Source organism: Suncus etruscus, chromosome 2, assembly GCF_024139225.1.
Source record: "Suncus etruscus isolate mSunEtr1 chromosome 2, mSunEtr1.pri.cur, whole genome shotgun sequence".
In the NCBI taxonomy this organism is placed as follows: Eukaryota; Metazoa; Chordata; class Mammalia; order Eulipotyphla; family Soricidae; genus Suncus; species Suncus etruscus.
The window spans coordinates 7,042,704-7,055,353 of NC_064849.1; the positions used below are offsets into that span (position 1 = coordinate 7,042,704).

General features: G+C 53.8%; 1 protein-coding gene across 1 annotated transcript in view; it reads right to left on the minus strand.

The window, feature by feature from the left end:
* Positions 1-3,972: 3,972 nt before the first annotated feature.
* The window catches only part of CREBBP (CREB binding protein), an 89,941-nt gene continuing 81,263 nt past the window's right edge, over positions 3,973-12,650 (minus strand). The window contains exons 24-31 of the mRNA XM_049768430.1: positions 12,406-12,556; positions 12,095-12,241; positions 11,409-11,522; positions 9,718-9,883; positions 9,224-9,391; positions 8,410-8,571; positions 8,051-8,332; positions 3,973-6,954 (exon numbers count right to left, since the gene is read on the minus strand). Of these exons, the coding sequence (XP_049624387.1) occupies positions 4,831-6,954; positions 8,051-8,332; positions 8,410-8,571; positions 9,224-9,391; positions 9,718-9,883; positions 11,409-11,522; positions 12,095-12,241; positions 12,406-12,556 (3,314 nt within the window). The 3' untranslated portion in view covers positions 3,973-4,830. The remainder of the gene's footprint in view (positions 6,955-8,050; positions 8,333-8,409; positions 8,572-9,223; positions 9,392-9,717; positions 9,884-11,408; positions 11,523-12,094; positions 12,242-12,405; positions 12,557-12,650) is intronic.

The following is a 12,650-nucleotide window of genomic DNA, read 5'->3' on the forward strand; positions in this document are numbered from 1 at the left end:
TGACGCCCTGTCTGCCGGCCCCCTTCTTTCAGGGTGAGCTGCAGTTGTGACCAGGGCCTGCAGTGGTTCCAGAAAATTGCTATGATACTTTGCACACTAGTCAATGCCGAAGCTTGCCTGGGGGTCACACCCTGCCGGTGCTCAGGGGTTCCTCCTGGCTCTGCATCACTGAATCACTCTGGTAGGCTCTAGGGACCATATGGGATGCCCAGGATCGAACCCAGACCTTTAGCATGCAAGGCAAGCGCCCTTCCTGCTGTGCTATTACTGCCTTGGCCCCCAACAGCATTCCTTTTATTCACTATTGCTACTATGGCCCACACACCAGGGTGAGTCTAGTTAGGGAGTCAGGCCCCCCCCCCCCTTTTCTCTTCCAAATCAACTAACCTGCAAACTGCAGAGTCCCAGGCCTTGCCCTGCAAGCTGCCCGGGAGATTCTGAGCCATACAGTAGACTAGCTGACACCATCTAAAAAACGTACAGTCGCTCCCTTGAAGTTGTGGCAACCGCAGCAAAAGGTCGCTGGACGTTGTTGGGGCAGTGGGATGGATCGCACCTGCCAGGGAGCAATGCTAGATGGAAGATGTCTAGAAAGGCTTGAGGGCTTGAACTGAGGGGACGCACCACACTGGGGGACCGGACCGGACCGGAGCTGCCTCCTACCCACCGTACAGCAATGAGAATGAGTGTCCTCATTCTGTTTTACCTTTTATCTGTTTTGTTGTTTAGGGTTGGCGATGCTGAGTGCTTACTCCTGGCTTTGCACTCAGGAATTACACCTGGCAGGGCTGGGGGGTGGTGGCATATAGGATATTGGGGACAGAACCCAGGTCACCGCCTGCAGGCAATCCCTCTACCAGCTATACTGTTTTTCTACCCCCTCACTGTTTTTCATTTACAACCCATTTTGGGTCTCCAGGTTTTGCATCCCCTGGCCCCTGCTTCTCCCCTGTCCTTGGACATCAGACATAAGGGAACTTCATCCAGATCCTGTCCAGTTCACTGCAGATTATGCAAATTATGGGAGAATTGAGTCTCAAACACCCCTTCCATTGCATTTATGTCCATACAGAAAATTGCTATAATACTTTGCACACTGGTCAATGGGCCAATAAATCTTAGTGGATCTTTTACACCGGAAGAAGAGGAATTTGGCTAAAGAGAGGACCCTTGGCTTCAGTGCAGATAGATGTGGAGGCCCTGAGGGTAGAATCTGCTTAGGAAAGCAGATAAAGGACAGGAGTGACACTTTGTACTGCTGCTCCTGGCCATCTCATGACCCCATGGAAGCTGTCGTTTGTCCAGAAGTCGCTGCCTTCCTCTAGGGTGCAGGTCCTGCAGTGATTCTTAAGAGCCAGAAGCTAAAGGTGAGGGATGGGCAGATGTACATAGGCAGGGGTCCACTGGTACATCTGTCTCTGGTGACTGGGACAGAGCTGATTCCAGCCGGGTTCAGTGAAAAGGTGAGGGGTGACATTCTTGCATCGAGTTGGCTTCTGGGCACACGAGCTAACAAGGCGGCTACCTGCCTCAACCCTCACCCCCCTCAAGATCACAGGGTAGGCCACAATTTAAAAAAACATGTCAGCTGTGTAAGTTTCCTTCCCGATCCAGTGGATTCTCAAGTTATCTGCTCACAACACTCCAAAGTGGGCTCCCAGTGTGGAATGGGGGGGGGGGGGCAAGAAGCGCCTGCTCAGGATGAGGCTTCCAGCATTGGTGGAGCTCACTCAGCTGTGGCTGGGACCCCTCAATCAAGCTGACCCTGGCCAGCCCTGCATCCCAGTGCCAACCCCCCAGTGCGGTTGAGCGTGCAAGATCAGTGTGCAGGCATGGTGCAGTCCCCTCTAACCTGGCAGCTCTTTGCTGGCCTGGGATCTGCATCACAGAACCATCTTTCTGAGTTGGGGGCTTCACAGTGCTGGTGTTGACCCCAGCACCCCCCTCCGAATGCAAACCAGGTGTTCTACCTGCTAGACTTTCTGGTTCTCGCAAACCCCTTCCCCTAGTCTGGATCCTGTGCATTCTTCCCCCAAAAGTCCAGGGCATCAGGCTTCTGTACTCTTCAGTTCTCATGTCTGCTCGTTCCCACACTGTGACCTTAATGACCAGAGTCCCCGGCTGAAGCTTGGTGGTTAGCGAACCAGCAACATCATTAAAGGTCTTTCTTACTAGCAGCTCAGGTGCTTCACCACAACCCGAGTTTTAAATTTTCCAAAACCACCCCTGTCTTATCCAGAAATGCAGTTTGTTGTTTGGCTGCGCTCCAGATGGAGGGCTAGACATTGAGCCCTGGTCAGCCACACTCAAGGCAAATGCCTTACCACTGCACCTAGTGCATTTAATTCTTGGGGGACTTTATGTGGTGCCAGGAGTTTGAACCGGGATCGACAGGATGCAAGGTAAGCACCCTAAGTTTTGTTCTCTCTCCAGCTTTCTAACAAGCTCAAAACCATGCATGCACTCGACAAAACTCAGCTGACACTTCCAACCCTACACTTGGCAATGAGGCTCATTCTAGAGGGCCCTAGCCAACTGGAACCATATTTGAATGCAAACAGTTTAACCAGCTTTTATTATCAACACCAGCGCACTTCAAGTCCCTCCTTTAGATCATGCATATAAGACCTTTTTCTTCTCTAGGTACAAAGCATGAGACATCTTGTGAAGGGCTTTCCCATTCAGGAAAGGGCTGGCATTCAGACCATATCCTCTGACATCTGGATGGCACAGGCAGCTTCAGAAGCCAAGTGGCTATGGCGAGCAGTTTGGGCCTCCAGGATAAGCCAGAAAAGGTGCCCCACCAGCCTTCTGTGAACACTCACTTCCTATTGCTCAAGTTAACCCTCCAGGCTGGTCAATAGACCCAGGATGACCAAGGGGCTAATGTGAGGGCCGCATCTCATGTGCTCTTTGGGGTGGGCCTTGGTCGGGGGCTAAAGCAGTGGTCTTCCTCTTACCTGGCTTGATTCCTCTGTTTCTAGAAACTGCTACAACGCAGTTCTTAGAAAGCTAAGTACTCATACAACTTATTTGAAGAGTCACTGAGCACGGGGTGAAGTTGGCAGCTCCATGGGGCTTGATTTCCCAATTTACCACCATGCCTCTACCCCTCCCCCTGATGAAGAGAAGTGGCTTTGGGCCTTCTCCAATCTGAGCCAAGATAGGAAATCCCTGGAGACCACAACAAAGGACTCACTTCACCTGGCTAGGCCCATAGAGGTTAACTCCAGGGGGGGACTGGGGGGGGGGTTTCTGTGATTTCTGGGACCACTCTGGAATTCTAGTCAGAGAAGGCTCGTGAAACTGGATACCACTGGAGAATTGGGCCCAGGCTCAGTGTTAGCAAAGGCTTCTCCCCACCACAGGAGGTGTGTTGGCCAAGGCCTGTCACCCCACAGTGGCCTGGAGGGAGGGAGCCAAGATCAAGCTGTATGCTAGCGGTTAGGTTAGGCTCCTGTGAAACACAGGGATTCGCCTGGATTTCGTGCACCTTTTGAGCCCCTACGGGGTTGGGGTACGGAGGTGTGGCTGAAGGAAGTAGGTGGAGGTAAGTGCTTTTCTGACCAAGGCTCAGGGTCAAGTTCTCTTGTGAGCACCCAAGTGTGTGGTGACCACACTGAGCTCCGCTACTGGAGAAAGAATATTCGGGTGGTCCTGGAGCCCACCCCCACCCAGCCGTCTTTCTGAGCAAACTACCAGAATCATGTCTTACAAAGAACAGACTCAAAAATATATATCAATAAATAAAAACCTTAAAACATTCTTACAGGGATCTTAAAGAACAGAATACATGTTAAAAACTTCAGTAATTTATATCAATTTTAAGCGATACTTTATATACAATGGGGAAAAAAAACACATGCATAGTCCAAATACAATGTTGAAAACAGCATTTTCATAACAAAAGACCCCCCAGAACACAAAGTGTTAACACCATGTACATGAATTCAAGGACTACCCTTTTGTCTGTTCACACAGTTTATTTAACAATATGATATAAGAAATGAGTTGGTACTTTACCATTCTATACAGTGATTGAATCGCCTTGGAATCTTCTTCAAAGGAATCATAGCGCTTGCATGATTTACACTGGAATAGCTTTCCCTCGCTTCAAGTTTCACATGGAGAAACAAAGACCGTCTTTTTCTCTATTAACATGAGCATGGTCTTAAGAATGTGATCAGCCCTATTTTTTTGCCTAGAACCAGTTTTATCAGAAAAACAAAGCAACAATTTCTACATCTGCAAGACAAGAGTTTGGCTTCAGCCAGTATGTATAGACAGACGTGTGTGTGGTGCATGTACGGAGAGGCCGCTGCATGTCCGGGTAATACTTGGAGAACTTGGAGAACGCCCACGGAGTTTGCTATAGAAAAGAATCTTCCCGCAACGATTCAAGGTTATCGGGATACATTATGAGCTCGCATCATTTCAGCTACCAGTTTCTGAATATTATTTTTCTTCTCACTTTTAAACTTAAGTGTTTAAAGTCTTGAAAGCACAAATAAAAAATATGAATATAATGAACATGTTTTTTCCATTAAAAAAGGCATGTCACCACCAATGACGGTGAAAGGGATCTAAACAAAGCCCCCTCCCCAAAAAGAAAAAGGGAAAAAAAAACCCAAAAACCAAAAAGAGAGAGCGAGACCAGATATTTAAATCAACTGGTTTTTAACAAAAAAATATACTCTGTATTGTTTCTTTGAACAGCGATTTACTCTTCCACGGCTGGCAGCAGTTCTGTCGAGGGGGAATTGCGCCTGGACGCCTGGGCTGCGGTACAAAAGGTCTGGTGCGACAGAGGGAAGCATGGCGCTCTCAATGCTACAAACCTTCCACAAACTTTTCCAGGGTGTCTCCGGTGGTGTCGCCGACCAGGGACAGCTCATTGGACAGCGCACTCCTGTTGGGGGTGTTGAGCTGCGGGAGCATTGCACTCTGTTCGGGGTTCCCCAAGTGTCCCTGATCTATGGAGCTAGCCATGGTGACCGCAAGTCCTGGGTGGGGGGAGCCAGTCTGGGGTGAGACGTGGTGTGGCGAAGGCTGGGGCTGTATCCGTGGCGACGGGCTGGAATGTGGAGGTTGGGACTGGGGCCGTGGAGACTGCACAGGGGCCGGAGACCGCACCTGGCTGCTGAGGGACGTGGCCATCTGCTGGCCGGGGAGGTGCGAGGCCTGGGGCTGTCCTGAGAGCATGTGCTGCTGGGGACTCATGGGGTTGGGCTGGCCGGGAGAGCCAATCTGCTGCTTCATCTGCTGCTGCTGCAGAATCCGCTGCTGTAGAGCCTGCTGGATGCTGGGCGCGCTGTCAGCGCCCAGCCCAGGCTGTCCCATCTGGCCAAGTTGTCCCATCTGAGCCGCCATCTGCCCCATGGCGCCACCCTGCATGGGGAGGTGCTGCTGCAGCCGCTGTGGCTGCATGGCCTGGGGGTAGCCTCCAGGTCCTTGGGGTTGCTGGAACTGGCCATGCCCGGCCATGCCCCCCGCCATGCCAGCGCTGCCCGGTGGCGGTGGTGGCGGCTGCTGTTGCTGTTGCTGCTGCTGCTGGAGCAGTTGGCGCCGCAGCATCTCTCGGTATTGTGGGTTCATACTTGCCATGCTAGGATTGTGCCCAGGGTTCATGATGTTCAGAGCCTGGCCCTGGGGGTTCAGGCCACCCATGGCTTGCTGCTGTGGAGGCACACCAGGCCTTGGGCCCCCAGCTTGCATGTTCAGGTTCTGCAAGCCGGGCTGTTGGTGCAGCCCAGGCTGTGGCTGGAGGCCGGGCTGGGCCTGCAGGCCGGGCTGGCTGGCCACGTATTTGGCCGTGCGCTGCTTGATGAAAGCTGCCATCAGCTGGGGGTTGGACTTGAGGATGTTGAGCACCTGCTGCTGCTGCTGCGGAGAGCTGGGCGACTTCAGGGTCCGTAGCAGGTCCTGGAGGGCACCCGGAGAGATGCTCCTGGGTGGCGGCACACTGGACATGCGTGGCCCGGTCACAGAGGGCTGCGTCTGCATGGCCATTACTGGCCTGGGCATGCCTGGCATGGGCTGCTGTTGGGGGAGGGGCGCTTGCTGCCACTGGCCAGGGGGCATGCTGGGCATGACGGGCCCACTGACCTGGCTGGGGCGTGGCACGCTCAGGCCCACGGGCGCCATCTGGCTCACAGGGGCCACCATGCCCGGGCGCCCTGGAGGCATGCCGTTGTTGATGTTCACCCGGTACAGGTGCTGCTGCTGCTGGGCCTCGCGCTCGATCTGCCGGGCTGCCTCCACAGCAGCGGGCGGGGGCTGGGCAGGCGGTGGCGGGGCGGGCACCTGGTTGGTGGGCTTCCCAGCTGACACCGTGGTGGGGGGCTGAGTCCGGGCAACGCTGGGGAAGCCGGCTGGGGACATGCTCACAGGGGAGGGTTGGGGCTGGGCAGGAGGCTGCGGTGTCTGGGGCGTGCTGGGCTGCTGTGTGGGGGTGCCGGGTGGTGCTGAGGTAGGGGAAGGCAGACTTTGCTGAGGCACGCTGCGGGTGTTCATGGTGGCCATTCGCCGGCGCATGAGCTGGGCCTGCTGCAGGCGGTGCTGGATCTGCTGCTGGCGGAGCTTGTGTTTGATGTTGAGGCAGAAGGGCACGGGGCACTTGTTCTCTTGGCAGTGTTTGGCATGGTAGCAGCAGAGGGCGATGAGCTGCTTGCACACCGGGCAGCCGCCGTTGGTCTTGCGCTTGCAGCCCTTGGTGTGCTGTACCACGCGCTTCATCTTCTGGCAGGATGGTAGCGAGCAGTTGGCGTTGCGGCACTGGCAGGCGTGCACCAGTGACTGAATGCAGCGCTGGATGCTCAGGCGCCGAGACTCCTGCGGGCTCTTGGACTGAGGCTCGCCCTGGCTGCTACCTTCATCATCCAGGCCCAGCCCCCACTTGACCATCTTGTGCGTGTGGCTCTTGGTGTTGTAGCAGTTGATACAGAGATCGTAGTCCTGTGGACAGAGGGACAGGCCAGCATGAACAGATGGCTCCTAACACCGAACGGTCCACTATGACTCACCCTCAGCTGCCCTGTCCCCAACCAGTCTGTGGGCTCACATAGTATGCATGCCTCGGAGCCAGCTCGGGCCCCAGGGGTCTAATTGTCAAGACTCTTCCTTCCATCCTCTGATCAGAGGGAACACACAGAAGTGGCTACTGCTGGTGCCTTTGTGTTTTCCCAGGGCCCTCATGCAGCCCAAAGCACCCGGGATGAGGCCTTGATCGTAAAGGAGGCCCTGGTTTAAGTTGTGGTACTGACACTGACTAATCCCCCAGGTTTCTAAAAGTTGTCTGGAGAGGGGTCAGCATAGCACAACCTTTTCCTCTGCCCTGCCCTAGAGGACACAGGGGCCCACCTGCGCATTGCACAGGCTAAGAAACATGCAGAGGGGGCAAGTGCTGGCAGCTGATGCCAGTCTGATCCTTGGCATTGTATACAGCTCTGAGCAGAGTGAGGGGCAGGAATAGCCCAAGCACTGACTGCTGTGTGGTCCAAAACCAACAAATGGGCAAGCAAGGTCCTGAGCCCACAAAACCTGGCTAAATGGTGGGTGGGCACACCCGGCGGGGTGTGTGCATGAATGATATGCAGTGGATAGCATGAAGATGAAGCCAAGCACGTGGTCTGTCTGTCCTGATCCCCAGCACTACATAGAGAGTCCCCTGAACACTGACAACTGAATCCTGAGCAACCCTAGGTGTGGCCCCCAAAAAAGACATTCCATCCCTGTCCCCCATCAAAAAAAAAAAAAAAAATTCCCAAGCCACAGGTAGTAAAGAAAAGAACCTGGCACAAGCGGCTAAAGCAACTGTTTTGCATGTGGACAACCTGTTTGATTCCCAGACCAAATGAGTTCCCCAACTCTAGCCTGGACTGCTTTCTGAGCACAGGGCCAGCAGCAGGCTGGCCATCCCCACACCAGGCCCCACCGAACAGCAGCAGCAACAGCCAGAGCCTAGAGTCAGTTCCTCCTGGAGATGGCCTGGCCTCCTCCAGGGACCTGTTCTGCAGGGGCGCTCCACAGTGAGCACGAGACCCAGGCTTACCTCACACACGGTGCAGTGCCAGCGCGTCTCTACGTGGTGCTTGCACTCGTTGCAGGTGTAGACGAAGCGGTCCTGGCCCTGTGTGTGCAACTCCACCAGCATGCACAGCGTGGACCACTTGGAGCGGCGCAGGGAAGAGAACTCCCAGTGCTTGTCTCTGGCCAGAGTAAGGAAGGCGTCGCGCCCGTCCATGAGGTCGCAGCTAAGCAGGGGGTCAGGGTCAACGATGGGGGGTAGAGTGTTGATGACGGGCCCCGCGTGCAGGTGGATCACAAAGAAGACCTACGAGCAGAGAGAGCAGGGGAGCTGGTCAGCTCCGCCTAGGGTGAGGGCCCGCCCCCCATTCCCCGCAGCCTCACCTCTTTGTGCTTCTCCATGGTGGCATAGAGCTTCTGTGACAAGTCGTTGGCCACGTTGGGCATGCTGGGCTTCTTCTTGTTGGCACGACTAATGCTGCTCTTATTCTTGTTTGTCTTCTTGTTGTTCTTTTTCTTGGCATTCTTGCTGTCTCCCTGGCTGCCCTGCAATACCACACAGTGGTCAGGCTGGTCTGACCTGCAGCTTTCTGGCCCTTCTCAGCGGGCAGCTCCTGCATGGGGCCACCCGCCAAGCAGGGCCCATATAGGGCTGGGGCCAATGGAGAGAGGACACATGGCGATGGGGCACGGGGCCTCCAGAGGAAGAATGTGCCAGAAAAATCACTCAGAACTTAGCTCCTGTACTTTTAGCTCTTCTTTATGCACCTGCAAGTCCAACCCCTCCCCCAAGATGCTCTCAAATGAAAATAAAGATCTCTGTACCACAGGGCATCAATGCTGGGTCACAACCCCCGCTCACAGCCTCAGGGGAGAGGCTGAGCTGCTCCCCTCAAGGCCTCCGAGACTTATACACCAAACTGAAACCACCCTTAACTTACCTCTGACTCAGACCCAAACTCAGTTCCTCACTAGAAGCCCCTTGCCCAACTCTGTCCCTGCTCCACAGCTAGCAGTTTCTTCCCTGCACCATCAGATCCTGGATGCCAACACCCAGGGAAGCCGGGGCAGGGGTGCAGGGACAGAACAGCAGCTGCAGCCCGGGAGACAACCAGTCCTGCCTGTTGCCATCTCTCCTCTCTCCACACCTGTGGACAGCCCAGCCCCTCTGTTCGCCCAGTGGGTGCAGGCTGCTCACCTCTGTGGTCTCACTAGCCGCAGTGCTCTCTTCTTTCTTCCTTTCCTCCTCCTCCTGCTCCAGCTCCTTGATGCTCTCTTCCAGTACATTGGGCCAGAAGTCCCCTTCGAAATATGGCAGCTCCTTGGCACTTGTCAGCCTGTCCTCAGTTGCTTGTTTGAAAATGTCCTGGAAGGAATCGAAACACAATAGTGAAGAGATGAGGCTCCAAGCGCCACAGCCTGGGAAGGGTCCTCGGGGTGATGACATTGGAAATCTATGACCCATCAGCAGGTGCCTTAAATACACTGGCTTCGAGTGTTGCCAAATGACCCCAAGAGCATGGCTGTGCCAGTCGTGCTTCTCGTCCTGTGGCCACTTCATGCCAGTAAGTGATGGGCCGGAGAGCACAGCAGGGACTGTGCTTGCCTCACCTACAGCTCACCCAGGTTCAATCCCAGCATCCACACAGCCGCCCACCTACCAGTCTGCCCCCATCACTCTGCCCCGGGCACCTTGTAGTCGTGGATAATGCGCTCAGCGAACGCCTTATCCAGCATCTTCTTGTACCACTCCTGCAGGCGCTTGGGCTTGGGGATCTTCTGATCGGGCGGGTGGCAGTGGAAGATGTAGTCGTCGCCCTCACTAGGGGGACAGGCCCAGATGTGCCCGGTCACATACCTGCAGGACAGGCACAGAATTGGGGTGAGGGAGGCCCTCCTGCCAGCTGGGGGACCTACCATAGATGAGAGAACAAAGAAGTGGCTCGAAATAATTCAGGGGAAGGGCCTGAGAGCCTGCCAGGAGAGATCCTTGAGCACCACTGGCTGTGAGAATAAAGCAATATCCAGAATACTCAGGGGAACATGTTAGAGGTTGCAAATGGGGATTTGGTGGATGTAAGAAACTCCAGAGGGATGAGCAACCTGAGTACAGCCAGCCCTTTCTTTCCTCCCAAGGTGTGTCAGCAGGGCCCTGGACCCTAGGAAGGACTGGGACACCCAAAGGCCAAGGGATGTACTGAACCCCATGTTCTCTCCTGCACTTGGAAATGCAGCTAAGGGGTCACAGTAAAATAAAAGCACAGACACCGTAACAATAGGATAATAGAAAGGGTGTTTGCCCTGCACAAAACTGACCCAGTACAATTCCCAAAATCAAATATGCTCCCAAGCCAGAAGTAATTGCTGAGTGTAGAGCCGGGAGTAAGTCCTAAGTATTGCTGGATATGATATCCCTCCCCAAACTTAGCCCAAAAAACTCTCAAAATAAAACATCACTTATTAAAATCCAAGACACTTTGGTCAAGCACCTCTTTTCAATTCAAGGCAAAGAATGCCAGAGATTACAACATAAAGACAGAGTGGGGAGCCAGATGAGAGACTTGCAGGACTCCATTATGCAAAGTGATCCCTAGAAGAGAAATTCATGTGGACACAAAGTGATTAGTGGTCAACACAGGCACGACAAAGTCCAAGGGTGAAGGTGCCAGTCTACATACATGCTACCACCTTGGTTGAATCATTGATACCACAGGGTCTCTGAGCAGTCTCCAAACACCACTGAGGGTGCCCCAGGCCACTTTACCACTTGTCCCCAGAATAAAACAAAAGGGCCAGGGGAAGGGCTCAAAGCACTTACCTGAGCACTAGAGGGGCAATCCCTGAGCAGAAAGAAACAGGCCACCCTAAAGTCCCCACAAAGCAAAGAGGCCAAAGGATCTTCCTGAGAGGAAAAAAGTACTCTAAAAGGATTTACAGTGGCCTGAAAGTCACTGTAATATGGGCCGAAGAGATAGCATGGAGGTAAGGCGTTTGCCTTGCATGAAAAAGGACGGCGGTTCGAATCCCAGCACCCAGTGCCTGCCAGGAGCAATTTCTGAGCGTAGAGCCAGGAGTAACCCCTGAGCACTGATGGGTGTGACCCCCTCCCCAAAACAACAACAACAACAACAACAAAAAGAAAATCACTATAATATACCTGAAATCACACCATCAAATTAGGAAAAGAGGGATGGGAGGGAACTGAAGGGAAAGAGAGGGAGAGATGGAGGTGGGGAGGGAAGGGTAGGGAAGAAAGCGTGGTCCTGTGAAGGCCTTTGGAGTCACGAAGCTTGCTATGGATGGTAGAATGTGTCAGTTTAAAGAATACTCTCATTCAAAATAAATGCGGTCAGAGTGAAAATGATAAATATGAAAAACCTCACCCTAACTTTTTTACATATTCCAAGTAGCCAATGAGTATCTCGTGGTACACAGCTGTTCGGAGGCAGCGCGGCCGGAAGAAATGAATACTGTCCAGATAAGATATGTACACTCGCCTGGGAGAGAGAGAAAAAAGGCCCACTTAAAATCCAATCCAGCACACACACATCCCGAGCCCCCAAATGGTCTTTCTTTCGACAGTGGAAAGCATACAGTTTGTGGGAGCACAAAGGGGACGAGCCGCCGCTCACTCTCCAAGTATCACAATGAGTGATGTCCACTGTCAAGCACCTCCCATTTCACTCGACCCCCACATACCGTCGATGCAGCAATAGGGTGTCAGAGGCCCTGCCTTTGGGCATAGTGCTCCTGGGTCTCACCCAGATTCCTGGCAGCTCAGGGGTCTCTCAGCAAGGTCACCTCATTTCCACAGGCCCAGTTAAGGGGATCCCCAGGAACAGGGTTACACAGATTCAAAAATATGCCAGAAAGAGTCAAACCTCCTTCCGTGTGGCACAAAGCTCAGTGATAGAGCACCGATCTCACATCTGTGGTCTGGGTTTTAATCCCCACACCACAAAAAAAAAGACTAAACAAAAACTTATCTCGTCTCCTCCAGGGGCTGGGCAGATGAAACAGAGAGCTGGAGTGTAGGGAGTGCAGGGTGGGGTGAGGTCCCGGGGCATACCTGGTGTTGGGGGGTGGGCAGTCAGAGCCGTACTCCTGAACGTGCATCCCGAAGAAGCACACATCCACCCCATCGATCTCCTCGAAGGCAAACAGTGCTTTGGTCCGGTATGGAAAAGATTCGGACATCTCCCCAGAATCCACAAATCTGAAAGGAAAGTAGCTGTCCACAAGGTGCCCGATGTCGGAGAACACTGCTCCCTCCAAGGGACCCTGAATCCCAGTGGGGCTAGGAGGCCTGGAGTAAGTAAAGCAGACGGGAAAATTCCCAGCAGGTGGGGACCCCGAGAAAGGGTCTGGGGGCACACAAACCGGGACTTCATGCCGGGTTTAACTTCCACTGTCTTGTCGGAGCTGGCCACCACTCGGACAAAGACCTCCCCAGCGTCGGGGTGATTCTGTCGCCGCAAAAACTTGTTGACTCGGTCTTCCAAGTGATTCCCCAGCCGGGTAGTCTGCAGCCCTGGGGGATGCAAAGAACAGGTGAGGGAATCTCAGAAGGGAGAGGAGGCCCAGGACAGGCCGCTGGACTCAGCCACTCTCTCTCCCGAGATCCC